The sequence below is a fragment of the Bos grunniens genome, chromosome 8 (assembly GCF_055505025.1).
Source record: "Bos grunniens cultivar Pamir isolate PY7600 chromosome 8, Bosgru_T2T1.0, whole genome shotgun sequence".
NCBI lineage: Eukaryota > Metazoa > Chordata > Mammalia > Artiodactyla > Bovidae > Bos > Bos grunniens.
The window spans coordinates 61086825-61103557 of record NC_141172.1 but is presented as its reverse complement, the minus strand read 5'-3'; the positions used below and the strand labels follow the sequence as shown (position 1 = coordinate 61103557).

Sequence of the window (16733 nt, the reverse complement as noted above, 5' to 3'; positions counted from 1 at the left end):
CAGGGAAGCCTGATGTGCTGCAGTCCATGGGGTCACAAAGAGTTAGACACAACTGAGTGACTCAACAACAACGTGTGTGGACCAAACACTGATGACCAGACTCCCCAGGCTTGGCTCTGGGTGGGCTTCCTTGGCTTTCTGTTGATGGGCAAGATCCCCAAGAAAGACTAAGTTTTTCCCACCTTTATGAACAGGGACTCAATGTCAGAAATAAGTGAAGTCATGTGTGTGTGTGCTAATTTGCTTCAGTTGTGTCCAACTCTTTGTGACCCCATGGACTATAGCCTGCCAGCCTCCTCTGTCCATGGGATTCTCCAGGCAAGAATACTGTAGTGTGTTACCACACCCTCTTCCAGGGGATCTTCCTGACCAATGAATCAAACCTGCGTTTCTTATGGCTCCTGCATTGGCAGGAGGGTTCTTTACCACTAGCGTCACCTGGGGAAGCCCAAGTGGAGTCATAGAAAACAACAAAAGCACTTTTCCTTGTGTTGAGATTTTTATCCACCTTGTCAATTTCATGCTTGCATGAAGATATGGCTGCACCTGGGGCAGGAGATGCCCATCCTGGTGGAGTCTCTCTGGCTCGAGTTGTGTAGAGTCCTAACAGTCATTAACATCCTAGGAGAACTTGGGCCCTGTGGTGAGGTGATAGGAAAAACCTGTATCCCAGAGTGACCAGAATGAAAGGGACCAGTGAGGTGCATGGCTTCCAGCACATGAAATGTCTCTGCCTCGCAGGACCATGCAGGCTCCATCCTGCTGCTGAGGGTAGACGCTACAGACTCCCAGGGCTGTGGGATTCCAGATCTAGAACATTCAGCATGCCCCCATCAAGCAGCTTATCATGGGATCAGAGCTGGTGAACACAAATCTAAGCAAAGCATCTGTCCACAGCCTCTCACAGGTCCCTTGTCTGATGACAGCAGCCTCCTTATCAACCTCTGGGCCTTCAGCTTCATATCCCTCCATCCACGCTCCAAACTGCAGAGCTGATGGACCCACTCCATTCCTCACTGCCCTCAGGAAAAAGTCCACCCCCTGACCTGGCTCCCCCCCGACTCCCCCACTCTCCTCTGACCTCACCCATCGCCACTGCCTCCTTCCAAGCTCTTTGGCAGAGTCACACTAAACTTCTTTCTGCAGCAAATGTGTCACATTCCCTGTTGCCACTGGGGCTGGGACACCCCAGAACGTAGAGCCAGGTGACCAGCCCAGGGCCAGAGAACTGGGAGATGGCCTGGTCTGGAGGATAACACCTCAAGAGAAAAGTCAGCAGTAAGGACTCTGCCTGCCTCCCCCATGGACCCCCAAAGGTGCCCCTCCCCAGAGGGCCCTCCCCTCCTGCTGTACCAGATGGTGCACAGATGGTCCAGTCGCTTTTGCTGCAGGCTGCTCTGGTTCTTCATCATGGTCTCAAGCTCTTTCTTCACAGCCGGAGGAGTCTGGATTCTCTCACTGGCCATGAACTCACTGGGTGTCCAGACACATTGGACCATGGACAGAAGAGGAGGGGCAGGGTGGGTGGGAGAGAAGGCATGAGACTCACGGTAAGAACATTCAGCACCCTGACACCACTCCCAACCCCTTCCCCACATCCAGGCCCCAGGGATACAGGAAAGGAGGGAAGAGAGGGAGGGAGGGTGAGGGAGGGAAGAACAGAGGGGTCGGCAGGCACAGCTCAGGTGTGGGTCCTGACTGCTGCCTCCAGCTCTGTGACCTTGGACAAGTCGCCCCTTCCCTGAAACTTGGTTTCCTCTTCTGTCAAGGTAATGACAATACCTTCCTCAAGTGGTACTTGTGAGGACCCTACCAGATAATGCGAGCAAAACCATTAGCACCATGCCTCACTCCTGGGAAATGCCCAGTAAATGTCACCTCTTCCCATCACTGTCCATGATGGTTACTGATGTCTGAACCTCCCAGATCCAAGCCCAGGCCTGGACCAGGTACTTTCCATAGAGCATCTTGTTGATCATCACCGAAACCGTCACCAGTCCATCATAGTATCTGCAGACAAAGCCTGCGAATGTTTAAGCCCTTGACCAAGGTCACAAAGAAAATACAGGGGCAGTCAGACCTCGGTACACTTCTCCATCCATCCTAGAGTCAGACTCCAGTGGTCTCCATTTAGAAATGTGGGTGGACAGCGGGCCTCCTGCCACCACACCTACAGCACAGACAGATACTCTCTGGTGACTTTAGACATCTTGGTTCCAAGTCTCCCTTTCTTAGCAAAAGAAAGCCTTCTTTGCTGGCCAAAACCTCCATGGCCTTTGTGTCAGTATTAACAAAAGTGCCACCTGATGGGGGAAGCTTGGAGATAGGCCCTCTCTTCACCCTCCCTCCCAGAAGTGAAACTTGCTCCCACAGGGTGGGAAGTGGCCCAAGCCTGAGGGATGGCCATTCTCCTTGGCCCAGTAACAGTAAAGAGTGGACAGTGGGCAGGTAATCAGGCTAACATTTTCAAACCACTTGTACAGTGGGCTTCAGCTAGTAAAGAATCCACCTGCAGTGCGGGAAACCTGGGTTTGATCTCTGGATTGGGAAGATCCCCTGGAGAAGGGTAAGGCTACCCACTCCAGTATTCTGGCCTGAAGAATTCCATGGACTGTATAGTCAATGGGGTCACAAAGAGTTGGACACGACTGAGCGAATTTCACTTTCCTTTTTGGGCTTCCCTTGTGGCTCAGATGGTAAAGAATCTAGCTGTAATGCAGGAGACCCAGGTTTGATCCCCAGGTCGGGAAGACCCCGGAGAAGGCAATGACAACTCACTCCAGTATTCCTGCCTAGAGAATCCAATGGACAGAGGAGCCCGGTGGGCTATATACTCCATGGAGTCACAAAGAGTCGGACACGATTGAGTGAATAACACTTTCATTTTCAAGAAGATGCATATGAGAAAATGTGTATGAAGAAAATAAGATACAAATCTACACACGCAGTATGGGTCTAAAAAAGCCTGGAAGAAAATAATACCAAAATATCAGCTGCGCTTCTCACTGTGATGAGAAATTAATGGTGACTTTTAATTTTTCCTTATACTTGTATCTATTTTGACTCTAAGGGAAAAAAAAAAGCACCTATTACTTTTACCATCAGAAAAAGCAACCGCATTTTAAAGTAATGACAAAGGAAGGGAGAACGCACTCTGCTCACTGACCCACGCTGGTGGGGGCGCAGGGTGGGTGGGGGAGAGCCTCTGTGGTGTGGGCAGCCACTGACCTGAAATCCTGCACCAGATACTCCTTCTTGAGAGCCTTCCAGGCATCCATCAGGCCCTGCCAGCGGCGGTGGCTATCAAGCTCCTGCTGCAGCCTGGCTTCCATCAGGTTGACGAACAGCTTGGCGAGAGCCCTCCGGTTGCCCAGCAGGGCGTGGTTTATGATCTGCGGTCACAGGTGGGCAGGTTCTAGATGGAGCGGGGGCTCTCCAAGGTCAGAACAAGGCTCAGTAGAAGAGGGGTGGTGGGCAGCTGGAGAGGGGCCGGGTGAGCTGTGGGCTGAGTGCCGAGCAGGGTGGCGGGAGCATCTGAGGAGTACTGGGGAGGGGAGGTCACCGGGCACTCAAGGAAGCTGCCCAGGGCTCAGCAGCTACAGACAGCGACAAGGGTCTATCCTGAAGGCTTAACAGTGAATCCTGGTCAGGTGAGTTTCAACCCAGCTCCAAGGCCATCTCATACTGTTTAAAAAGGTGATTCTAAATTCATTAGAGTTAAGCACTTCAGTGGGCTCTCAGTGTCTAGCTGTTCTTTTTATAAATTTGCTCCAACAACAGAATGCTCATGTTACCAGGGACGAGTCACACATGGTTGTGAGGAGAACCAGTACCCAATGACCAAATAAGGTCAGAGCTAGAACACTCTTTAGCAGTCCTCCCAGCAGTCCTCACGAGGGCATGGCAGTGAAGATGATTCTTCACTGGGTGGTACTCATCTGCCATCCAGCCTCCACAGTCCCTCCAATGAGACTAGCCTCTCCCATGTCCCCAAGGACTGGAACAGCCAAAAATGTTCCATACATGTCCCAGAGCCCTCTGTGCACTGCCCTGGAGCAGGGCTGAGAACTGCTATACACAGCGGGCAGAAATTCCAGCACCGAAATTCCACTGGGAGCTGAGGTTTGATGCCAGCTGTTCCTAGCTGGGGGGCGTTGGCAAGTATTTCCTGAACCTCCATATCTGTAGCCATAATGTGAAGATGATGCTCTTCACAGCACAGGGTACTGCTGGAGTTAAAAGACATAGATGCACACAGAGCAAGGAGAAAGCACCGGTTGTTCCGTGGACGATAAGCCTAGTGAAGTCAAACGCTGAAATGTAACTGGAAGACTGCTAACTCTGACACACCTAGTCGAGCAAGTGGTTAATTCAAAGTGAGGAACTCTTGCATGTCTCAAATGAAAGCCACTGCTGAGCCCTCTCATGTAGCCCTCCCAACAAGCACTATCTTGTGATACTCAGATGCCTGAGTATCACTGTCCTCATTTTACGGACACGGAGTTCCAGGTGCAGCAATTTGGGGAGCATTCATGTCTGGACCGTGGAGGAGGGGGCCTGTGCTTACTCCCTGTCCACGCTTTGTCCAGGACCCCAAGGCACACCCCTGGGCTGGCACCCATCTGTGTTTCTGAACACTGTGCTGCTTCTACTCTGCGTGCTGCCAGGAGGGCCGTTACCTGACAAGCCCAGCTTTCTGCACCAGACCCAGAAACCCACATAAGAAAATGTGCCTCTGAGTAGCCAGAAGAAGTGTCCTGTCATAAATAACATTGATTTTCTTGTTTGTTTGTTTGTTTTTAATCCCAAAGGAAGCATTTGGGGGAGGCTGGGGTGTGGACAGTGAAGCAGTGGGAACAGAGCCAGAGGGGCAGGCATGGTTCAGCAACAGGCACTGACAGACAGCAGGAGGACAGACAAGAACCACTGGAAAGACTGGACATACAGAGCATCCTGAGGTCACTCATGAGTGCACACACCACCCTGAGTCCACAACAGCTGTGAGACCATGCTTCTGTCACACACTGCACTGCACATGGCAGCTGAGACACAGCCCCGAAGGTGCTCGCAGAATCAGCGTCGGTCAAACTGCTGACACTGTATTAGGTTCACTGGGATGAACACGGCAGGGAAGTACAAAATGTACTGCAGGGATTTCCATTGGAAATACTTAACAAAGACTCTGGTTCTGAACTCAAGTGGCCAACCTGAGTTACTTGGAAATGTTACATACGAGAAGCCCATCATTGCTGAGACCCAGGCTCTAGGGCATCCTGTGGTCCTGCTCTTGCAGGCTGATCCCGTTCACGTGAAAACCACTCACCATGGCTTCTTTATTGATCAGCCTATACACGTCGGGCTGCATGAGGTAGGAAGTTTTCTCTATGATTTCCACATATTTCTTCAACACGCTTTTTAGCTAGAAATGACAAGGCACCACAGTGAGTGACTCTCTTCTCCTAGAGGACTGAAAACAGGTGATGCCCCATAAATTGCACAAGCGACAGTCACCCAGAGCCCATCTGGAGGCAAGCTCACTTTATCTACCCGGGAGAACTCAAGTGAGTGCAGTGTCTCATCCAGCTCCTTGATCTCCTGCTTCTGCAACAGGAACTTCTCGGCCACCTGATCCCTCAGCTCCAACAGGGTCTGTGCAGAGAAGTTTGGGTTGGACTCTGAGAATGGGTGGGACACAGGGAAGGAGGAGCAGGAGCGGACACAGGCGGGGCAGGCCCCACCATGAGGGAGACGCCTACTTGGATGGTGTAGTCTTCGAGGTTGCTGTCGTTTTCCACCTTTTTGAAGAGATTGTTCACATCCTCATCAGACTCAGCCAGCTTTTTTAAAAGAAGTGCTCCTGGTTCCAAGATGAGAGGTTCCATTTCCTAAAAGAGGCCAGGGAGGGCGAGGGCTATGGTATCAACACCTCTGGGACAGGAAGGACTCTTCCCCAACCCTATAGTAGGGAAGCGCCAGCTGTGGTCCCCTCTCAAAAATAGTAACTCGTAACTAGACCTAAAGAGTTAAGGTTTACTCATTGTTCCCAGCCATAGCACAAGGGCAGCACCATTTGGGACACATATCATGTGTGAGCCCTTGTCCTCAGACTCACTTGGTCCTCATCACAGCCTGTGAAGTAGGTGCTGACCTTATGCCTGGCCTGTGGTTGGTGCTCAACAAGTATTCATTAAAGAAGTGGCCTAAGAAATAATTCCAAGAGTACTTCAGATGAGGGAACTGAGGCTCAGTTAGGTTGTGTGACCACAGGCACAGAGCTCATGGTGAGAGCAGAGCTCACGTCCAGTTGGGATTTATTAGAAAAGTGATGAGCAGGCTGGAAGAATGCCTTCTTGGTGCTTTGGGTCTACAGCCATCTCCCAGGATCCAGGGAATTCACACAGAAAGTGGAGAGTGTGATTTAGGGCCTAGAGATATGGACCCAAAAGGGCAAAAAAGGTCTCTTTAGGGAATATTCCAGGGATCAGTCTGGTTACAGACAAGGTCTCTGGAAAGGAATGGGGAGCCAAGTAAGGGCAGTGCCTAAGGGCAGGACGTTTGGCCCATTGTTAGCAGGACTGAGCAGGGTGATCCAAGACTTGGCTTAAGCATCAGACCTAGAGTCCAATTCCCACTTGGCCCTTATGTGCCAAATCAGGCAGGACTTTCTGGGCCTCACCTGTAAAATGGGGGCTGTAAGAGTACCTGACATATAGGGCTGTGCTCACCATCAGCACTTGCCATGAGCCATCCAAACATGACTCCTGCAATTCTGTCTACACCATTCCGTCTACACTGTGGTGAGCCACTGAGGACCTGGGGGGAGGGGCAGTGGGTGCTGTACAGAGCCCACCCTCCCGTTGGAGGCGCCCAGGAACAGAAGGGGAGTGAGAGGGAAAATTCTCACCATCCCAATCTGAGCGATCTCCTCCTTAAAGCTCGCCAGGGCACTCTCGTAGCCCCTCCTCTTGGAATCTCCTTGCTTTTGAAAGGTGGTGCTGCTGATCCTCTCAGGAACTAGAGAACAACAGAGGTGATGAGGTTGCCCTCAGAGCGTCAAGGTGAGGTCAGAGCACCCAGGGGAAGACGGCAAGTGCCTGGGTTCAGGAGATGCCCATCCCCAAAGCAGGCCAGCAGTATCAGAGTCTTAAGGAGAAAGAAGGTGATCCTTAAGTGCTATAGGGAATTAAGTCTTGCACATACAACTGAATGCTGGAAAAATGTTCCAAATGGTATGTATAGAATAGGGCCATCTAGGTTTTAATTAAAAGTTTTATAGAAGAAAATACATACACAGATAAGAATTACTGACACTTACCAGCACTTACCACTCGCTAGGTCTTGTTCTAAGTCAATTACTCCTCGGGATGAAGCTGAGAGGCAGGTTCTATTTCCCTGTGCCCTGCTGTCCCCTGAATACCTGTGGGACCCTGGACACTATGTGGTCTCTTGGGCAGTGGACACTCTTGGGAAGAGAATGCGTGCTACTGTGAAGGTGGACTTTTCACTTTCTGCTTTATCTCTTTCCTTTGTTTTTCTATATTGAGCAAGTACTACTTTTTTAATCACAAGGAAAAAGAGCTTCCATATCGGGATAAAGTCAAACTAGGGTAATGTGGTATGAAGGAAAAGAAAGAAAGAAAGTGAAGTCACTCAGTCATTTCTGACTCTTTGTAACCGCATGCACTGTAGCCCACTAGGCTCCTCTGTCCATGGAATATTCCAGGTAAGAGTACTGGAATGGATTGCCATTTCCTTCTCCAGGGGATCTTCCTGACCCAGGGATCAAACCTGGGTCCCCTGCATTGCAGGCAGACGCTTTACCATCTGAGCCACCAGGGAAGTACAATGTGTGTGTGAAGGTGTGAAGGAAGGCAATGTCAACTGAAAGATCCTTCCCTGAAATCACAGAAAATCGAGCTACAGTACACCCTTTACCAACTGGTCTCATCAGTCAGTGCTCCCTGTGCAGGCGGCCCCCTTCCTCCCCCAGCTCCCTGCACTGAGGAGAAGGTCCAGGGGAAAGGGTGACAAGGGTTCAAGGGACAAGGGTTCAGGGGACAAGGCTGAGGAGAGGAGGTTCAGGGGAAAGACCCAGAGGACAAGGCTGAGGGGAAGAGGTTCAGGGGACAGGCTGAGGAGAGGAGGTTCAGGGGAAAGACCCAGAGGACAAGGCTGAGGGGAAGAGGTTCAGGGGACAAGGCTGAGGGGAGGAGGTTCAGGGGAAAGACCCAGAGGACAAGGCTGAGGGGAAGAGGTTCAGGGGACAGGCTGAGGGGAAGAGGTTCAGGGGACAATGCTGAGGAGAGGAGGTTCAGGGGAAAGACCCAGAGGACAAGGCTGAGGCGAAGAGGTTCAGAAACAAGGCTGAGGGGAGGAAGTTCAGGGGACAGGCTGAGGGGAGGAGGTGCGGGGAAAGATCCAGAGGAGAGGGTCCAGGGAGATGGCCTCCTATGAGGCTGAGCAGAGGAACAGTGGGACCTGCAGGTGCTTCTACATTAGAGCTCCCAGGAGCTCCCCACGGAGCACTCTCTGCCCTCACAGCTGAACACAGGCTCACCAATGGTGTCCATGAGGCCCCGGACTTCTCTGGCGTCGATGGCGTTCTCACTCTCTTGAGCTTTTTCCTTTTTGGCTATTTGCTTTTCCCTGAGACACAAGCAGAGGAAAACACTGACCCCCAGGGGCCCCTCACCACCCCCTCCAGGGTAGCTCTCAGTGTCCACAGAGACCCTGGGAATTGGCAATATCCTGGGGTTATTATTGGTGTAAAAACACCCAATTCCAGAATGCCCCGAGGACGTGCCCCCAGCAAACACTGCCAGGGTATCTGCTGCCAGCAGACACACCACCGTCCTCAGATGAGAAGAGGGGCCTGCCTCAGGGAGCTTGCTCCGTTTTGGCTGCACACCGAGTGTGGGTGGTGGGCATGAGCCACCTTCCACATGTGGAAACTGAGGGCCACTGGGGGGGTTGGTCAGCCTGGGAATGCTGGACCGAGGCTCAGCGTTCAGCAGGCCCTCATCTGCTTCTTCAGCAACCCATTAGATGAGGCACCTGGGGTGACCCCATTGTCCAGGGTAGGCGATGCAGGAGGGAAGTCCCTGGACAAACTGGCCCTGGGATTCCCAGATCCCTGCCTGTGATGCCCAGGTCCATGATCCACAGAGTTTGGGTGAGGGAGCAGAAAGCTGGGACCCCAGAACAAACTGTCTCAGCAGGGAGGACCAGGATGGGTGAGCACAACCTCAGCTTTGGAATGAAAATCCTGGAATGTGCTGTCCACAGGATAAGTGCCCCAGAAATGCAGTTCTCAGCAACACCTGCTGTGAAGCACTTTTCAGACATTGTCTGATGCAGTCCTCATGTACACCTACCACCAAGGGAGACTGCAGGGCGGCAGCTGATGGGGCCCAGGCTGACTCTCCAGAGGCGAATCTCTCAACTTTGTCAACCAAATGCCTCTGGACCAAGGCAGCTGCACTGCAGCCAGGGTACCCCGACTATGGGAGCTGCTTATGGCTCTGGCTTCTTGGTCACTTAATCCGTGAACCTGGGGACCTGGTTTATGCTAGTGGTGATCTACCCGTACCCCAAGTTCCTCTTCCACTCACCCAGATGTCCTGTCCTGGGTGAATGAATGCACAAGTTGACTGGTTTAGCTAGCTGAATTTTCAAGAAGGGGACAAGGCCCTCAGAGAGGTGCTGATGCTGAGTTAGTGACCTCAGTCACTTTGAGGGTAGCAGGGCCTGGTTGGTTATAAACACATCTCTCTTCCTGGGCAGGGAGTTGTGCTCTGGATTCACATCCACAGCAGAGTGGACCTAGTCGGCACCAGGAAGCTGGCACAATGTCAGCACCCTCCATGAGAAGTACCTTTCCCCAAATACTGTCCTGTGGGTGCAAAGAGCTCCTAACTGATGTCATATCCAGTTATGGGGATGATGGGTGGTTCAAGCCTAAACTAGGGGAAAAGGGGACCTTCGGGAAGCACAGGGAGACTTCAGAAGACCCTGGGCCTAATAGAGAAGAGGTCAGTGGAGAGGAGCCTGTCCTTTAAAGGATCCAGAGTTATAATCAGGCTGCAAGACTGTCACCCTGGGAGATGGGGGGATCATGGTCAGGTCCCAGTTGTCTGTGCCTCTGGATCCTTGCATTGGGCATCAGGGACATGGGCTGGAGAGTGCTGACCTCCTGTCTGTGCCTGGGCAGCTAATGGGTCTGCCCAACAGTGCAGGGTGCTGAGTCTCAGAAGCTGTAGGGGAACTTTGCCTGGAGAGACTCGAAGGGCAGGGCAGGGGAGAGACCTTCACCCAGCAGTGGGTCAATCCCTGCTCCAACAAGGTTAAAGGGAACACAAAGGCAGATAGAGCTGGACTGACTCCCTGTCCCAAAGTCCCACACCTGAGAAGCATTTATGGTTGGTGCAGAGATGAAAGAACCTAGGGGCAGCTCAGCTCCTGCTACATTCTCCAAAGTGCCCCCCACCGAGGAAAATGCAACCCCTCCTTTTCCTTTCTTCCTACTTGAGGAGTGTGAGCTCAGGGAGCTGAAATGGCATGTTTGGGAATCTCAAGTTCAGCTCCCTGCTTCCACCCCACTGGCTCCCATCTCAGGGAATGGCTGTCCATCCAAGGACTCAGGCCAGAGACCTAGGACTCTCAGGAACCCTCTTCTCCCACCCAATCTGTCACCTGGTGCCCTGGGTTCTGCCTCCAAAATAAACCCAAAGTGCCCTGCTGACCCTCTCACAGCCCTACAGAGCTGACATGGACTACCTTGGCCTCCTCCCTGGCCTCTCTACCTCTGCTTGCAGCCCCCCACATTCTGCACACCACTGCTTGAAAATCTTTAAAAAAAAAAACAACCCTGAGGGAAAGGGTAGGGAGAGAGGTGGGAAAGGGGTTCAAGAATGAGGGGACACATGTAAACCTGTGGTTGATTCATGTTGATATATGAATAAACTATCACAATATTGTAAAGTAACTATCTTCCAATTAAAATAAATTAATTAAAAAAGAATAAAAGAAACCCTGTACCCATTAAAAAAAAATGCAAATCACTGCTCACTAGTCACTCCAGTGAAGTTCAAAATACTGACTGTGGCCAGCAAGCCTCTCCTGGCCTCATCTCCCACTCCTCTCCCCAGGCCCGCTGATTTCTTCTGGAGAAGATCAAACTGGTACTGCCTCAGAGCCTCGCCCTGTGCTTCCCTGCCCTCATCCTCTGGTTTCAGTGGAAGTTTCCTGACTCCTGTCCCCCACCACCCTGACCTCGATGTCAGAACCTTTCCATCTTCGGGGAGACCTGCTTATTTATTTACTGTTGAGTTCAAGTTCCAGGAGTTTGGGATCTGCATACCTGGTGCCTGTCAAAGGGAGAGGGAGGGAGAGAAGGAAAAGCAAACAGCCCTGCAAAGTAGACATTATTATTATTTCCATCTCTCAGAGGAGGTACCTGGGATTTCATTCCCATCTGGTACTCATCTTGTGGGAGCTCTTCTTGAGTTTTTGAAAATCCTGACCACCCCTGGTGTGTGGGGTTGTGGCCTGGAAAGCAGGACCTACCTGTAAAGAACAGGGTTTTCTGTGGTCCAGTCATTGGGTAGGCTGCGCATCCACTTCCGCTGCCGAGGAGACATCATCTCGCCTTCACGGACATCCACCTTCTTCACCAAGGGCTTCCTGCCATCCTTTGGGATCATGGAACGCTCCACAGCTCGCTTCCTAGAGGATGCCAGGGAGCGGACCAGCTGCACCTGAATCCATGCAAGAACCCGGTGAAGGCAGCTGGAACTGTAGACTCCCTAGCACCCAGGCTGCCTGCGCTACCTTAGAAGCTCAAGTGCGAGCCTGCCAGCAAGAAGGCACTTTGAGGGAGGCCCTCAACCCCAGGGGATACCCATGAAGGAGGGCTCTCTACTCCCCATGTTGGTCATTCAGACATTTTTGGGAGGGCATCTTTTAAGAAATTTTAATGAGAACCAAGATGTGCATCCCATCATTTTTTATAATCACAAAGAACTGAAAAAATGGAACTGTCCAACAATAGGGGATTGGTTAAGTAAACCCAGTATCTCCATTCAATGCAATGTTAGGAATTTATTAAAAATGAGACTTACAAAGGATTTTTTATGACATGAGGAAATGCTTATGATATGATATACAACAAAACCTAGTAATTAAGAGCATAAAAGAAAATTATGATGAAAATTATACATTGTGATTTCAAAATTTTAAACCCATGGAGAAACAATGAGGAGAAAATATGCCAAAGGTTAAGAAGGGTTGCTTCCAGGGAGCAGGATCATGTGAGTAATTTCTACAGTCTCTTTATACTAATATAATTTCCAAGCCCTCCACAAAGAGCATTACTTAGGACTCAAAGTAGGAATAAAAATCCCCTTTAAATAAGCAGTACAGAACTTCAAAAGAAGGGTTTGAGTATGTTTTTCTTTTAAGATGTCATCTGTGCAGTTTTTTAGACATGACAAGGCAATGCCAACTACTTATATAATTATCAAGAGGGCATTACTTTAATAAATTACAGGAAGTCCTATATCAAAAACTAGGCAGCCACTAAACATTGTGAAGTACATGACTTTGCACTGACACGGAAAGCTCTCTGAGATACTGCAAACAGGGAAAAAGGAGGTTTTAAGGCACTGCTATAGAATCACACCCACTTTTTAAACAGAAAAATCAGAGATGCTTTCATGCATAGAAAAAAGATTCAGGACACCCAAAGGTTAATTTTGGCTATTTCTGAGTAATTTAAATTCTAATATAGATTTTGCAATTTTCAGGAACAGACATTCTAATTTTGTATTCCTACATTTTAGGAAACAATAAGAATTATTTTTCATCAACACAATTTCAAAGCCCTTATTTCATTAGGTTCCCAGGCAAGGAAGCCTTCTAAGGGAGGGAAGCTTCCGGGAAGCTGAGGGAAGCAGGGGACCAGGAAAGGGGAAATAAAAGGACAGGCCTACCTCAGCCTCGAAGATCTGCTGGTAGACCCTCCCGCTGGGAATCTGGGTCACCTTCCCCACGGAAGACATCTTGGCCTCGAGCTGGACACCCCTGCAGGGAAGCCGTTGTCTACGGGTTGGTCTCAGACCAGGCGGATACTGAAAAGCCTCTCCACCCGCCTCCAAGGAAAAGTCCTCCCTGGAGGACAAGTGTCTCCAGGCAGCCAGGCTGGGCGAGCCCACCGGGAATGAGGCACCCCAGCTCTAGCAGAAAGCATCAGAGCCCCTCTCAGGCCTCGGAGTTTATACTTTAAAAGAAAAATCGGAGGTGGGGGCGGGCGGAGGGGTGCGAAGAAGTAAAAAGGAAACAAACCTCAGGCACGAAAAACTGGAACTCACGAAGGCTGGTCTCCCAGCCACGCGCCAGGTGCAAATTCGAGATTGACTCTGAGGGCAAAGTATGACGGTTACTGTTTTGTACTTGACTCTTTCAAACTCTTCCGGGAAAAGTCAACGTACCCAAAAGGTGTCAGCGCAGATCTCAACCTGGCCTTGAACTCCTGACTGGCGCTGAAAGCTGTTCGAGGACCTCCCCCGCCGCACCCACCTCCCCAAAATGGACACTCGGGTAGGAGGAGGAGGAGGAGGGAGCTGTCTGATTCTGGCCAATTCCGTACCTACTGATTGCTGGGAAGCACAGCCCCCTCCTCTCACGCCTGCTCCCCAAGCCCACCAAGAAGCGGCTGCGGTCTCAGGACAGGCCCTCTAAGCCCCACGAAGTGGAGCGAGGCCCTGTCTTCAGGGGCCCGGCTGCGGCCACACCTGCAGAAAGTACCACTCAAGCCAGCCAGGGCGAGTCCAACCTCAACGGCAACAAAACCCATTAGGTCTCCAAGGCAACACAGAGGGGCGGGAGCTCCGCTGGCCCCGCCCTCACTTCCTTTCCAGGGAGGGGACTTGGTTGCCCTTAGGGACCTGAGCCCCCACGTGGAGTAGTGAAACTCCGGCCAGTTTATCTGGCAGAGGGATACCTCAGGGCTGGCAAGAGCATCCAGAGCAGCACACTGAATGTTCTGAAAACTAATAGGAGACAGGAGACGCAGCTCTGAGCCGCTGTGGTCAAGAAAAACCTCCCTATCTTCTTTGTCTTGGTTAAAACCAATCTCTGCTGGAAAGTAGCATAGAGTGGTGCTTGGCTACAAATAAGAAATGGAAAGCATCTCTAAAAGAGACCATCTCTTTCTCATAAGGGCTTAGAATCCAGGCCTCAAGAGTTGAATGGAATTATAATGAAAAGGCTAATTTATAAGACCTTCGGAGAAGGCAATGGCACCCCACTCCAGTACTCTTGCCTGGCAAATCCCATGGATGGAGGGGCCTTGGTGGGCTGCAGTCCATGGGGTCGCTAGGAGTCGGACACGACTGAAGCGACTTAGCAGCAGCAGAGGACCCTGAGTTCCATTCACCCAACTCACCATGCCATGTAACTCTCCTTAAATACAGATCTCACCTATTCACTCTTCCTCTCAAAAGGCCCTCACTGCGGCCCCCACCAAACCCAGCCACAGTCCCTAGATGACCATGGAGGCCCCCGCATCTGGCTCCCACCCTGAGTCTCCTACTTCAGCAAACTTCTCACCCTTCCTCACCCTGCTCCTCTGCTGGGATCCCTCTGTCTTTACACACCCCAACCCCCCACATACTTTCAGCCACTAACAGTGACAACATCCCATCCACCCAATCTGACCTCCTCTCCCCTTCTTCACCTCACCCCCTCTCCTCTGAATGTGCTCATACGTTCAGTTCAGTTCAGTCACTCAGTCATGACTGACTCTTTGCAACCCCATGGACAGCAGCATGCCAGGCCTCCCTGTCCATCACCAACTCCCAGAGATTACTCAAACTCACGTCCAGGGAGTAGGTGATGCCACCCAACCATCTTATCCTCTGTCATCCCCTTCTCCTCCTGCCTTTAATCTTTCCCAGCATCAGGGTCTTTTCAAATGAGTCAGTTCTTCGCATAAAGTGGCCGAAGTATTGGAATCTCACCTTCAGCATCAGTCCTTCCAATGAATATTCAGGACTGATTTCCTTTAGGATGGACTGGTTTAATCTCCTTGCAGTCCAAGGACCTCTCAAGAGTCTTATCCAACACCACAGTTCAAAAGCGTCAATTCTTCAGTGCTCAGCTTTCTTTATAGTCAACTCTCACATCCATACATGACTACTGGAAAAACCATAGCTTTGACTAGACAGATCTTTGTTGGCAAAGTAATGTCTCTGCTTTTTAATATGCTGTCTAGGTTGGTCATAACTCTTCTTCCAAGGAGTAAGCGTCTTTTAATTTCATGGCTGCAGTAACCATCTGCAGTGATTTTGGAGTCCAAGAAAATAAAGTCTGTCACTGTTTCCACTGTTTCCCCATCTATTTGCCATGAAGTGATGGGGCCAGATGCCATGATCTTAGTTTTCTGAATGTTGAGTTTTAAGCCAACATTTTCACTCTCTTTCACTTTCATCAAGAGACTCTTTAGTTCTTCTTCGCTTTCTGCCATAAGGGTGGTGTCATATGCGTATCTGAGGTTATTGATTTTCTCCCAGCAATCTTGATTCCAGCTTGTGCTTCATCCAGCCCAGCGCTTCTCATGATGTACTCTGCATATAAGTTAAATAAGCAGGGTGACAATATCCAGCCTTGATGTACTCCTCTCCCTATTTGGAAACAGTCTGTTGTTTCATGTCCAGTTCTAACTGTTGCTTCCTGACCTGCGTACAGATTTCTCAAGAAGCAGATCAGGTGGTCTGGTATTCCCATCTCTTTCAGAATTTTCCATAGTTTGTTGTGGTCCACACAATCAAAGGCTTCAGAATAGTCAATAAAGCAGATGTTTTTCTTGGAGAAGGCAATGGCACCCCACTCTAGTACTCTTGCCTGGAAAATCCCATGGACGGAGGAGCCTGGTAGGCTGCAGTCCTTGGGGTCATTAAGAGTCAGACACAACTGAGTGACTTCACTTTCACTTTCCACTTTCATGCATTAGAGAAGGAAATGGCAACCCACTCCAGTGTTCTTGCCTTGAGAATCCCAAGGACAGGGGAGCCTCGTGGGCTGTTGTCTATGGGGTCTCACAGAGTCGGACACGACCGAAGCGACTTAGCAGCAGCAGCAGCAGATGTTTTTCTGGAACTCTCTTGCTTTTTCGATGATCCAACAGATGTTGGTAATCTCTGATCTCTAGTTTCTCTGCCTTTTCTAAATCCGGCTTGAACATCTGGAAGTTCACGGTTCACATACTCTTGAAGCCTGGCTTGAAGAATTTTGAGCACTACTTTACTAGTGTGTGCGATGAGTGCAAATGCGGTAGTTTGACCATTCTTTGGCATTGCCTTTCTTTGGGATTGGAATGAAAACTGACCTTTTCCAGTCCTGTGGCCACTGCTGCATTTTCCAAATTTGCTGGCATATTGAGTGCAGCACTTTCATAGCATCATCTTTTAGGATTTGAAATAGCTCAGCTGGAATTCCATCACCTCCACTAGCTTTGTTCATAGTGATGTTTCCTAAGGCACACTTGACTTCTCATTCCAGAATGTCTGGCTCTAGGTTGGTGATCACACCATCATGATTATCTGGGTCATGAGGATCTTTTTGTATAGTTCTTGTGTGTATTCTTGCCACCTTTTCTTAATATCCTCTGCTTCTGTTAGGTCCATACCATTTCTGTCCTTTATTGTGCCCATCTTTGCATGAAATGTTCTCTTGGT

General features: G+C 50.3%; 1 protein-coding gene across 9 annotated transcripts in view; it reads right to left on the bottom strand.

Moving 5' to 3' along the window:
• CCDC180 (coiled-coil domain containing 180) overlaps window positions 1-16733 on the bottom strand; it is a 62509-nt gene that overhangs the window by 41434 nt on the left and 4342 nt on the right. For 2 of the 9 annotated variants that reach the window (XM_086415972.1, XM_086415976.1), the window contains exons 1-11: window positions 13646-13927; window positions 13342-13415; window positions 12990-13080; window positions 11566-11756; window positions 8558-8646; window positions 6905-7014; window positions 5757-5885; window positions 5539-5649; window positions 5324-5419; window positions 3229-3392; window positions 1354-1473 (exon numbers count right to left, since the gene is read on the bottom strand). In XM_086415972.1, the coding sequence (XP_086272098.1) occupies window positions 1354-1473; window positions 3229-3392; window positions 5324-5419; window positions 5539-5649; window positions 5757-5885; window positions 6905-7014; window positions 8558-8646; window positions 11566-11756; window positions 12990-13058 (1079 nt within the window). In that variant the 5' untranslated portion in view covers window positions 13059-13080; window positions 13342-13415; window positions 13646-13927. Of the gene's footprint in view, window positions 1-1353; window positions 1474-1878; window positions 2011-3228; window positions 3393-5323; window positions 5420-5538; window positions 5650-5756; window positions 5886-6904; window positions 7015-8557; window positions 8647-11565; window positions 11757-12989; window positions 13081-13341; window positions 13416-13645; window positions 13928-16733 lie in introns of those variants that run through there. The other 7 variants (XM_086415974.1, XM_086415977.1, XM_086415979.1 and 4 more) reach the window with 7 other exon arrangements.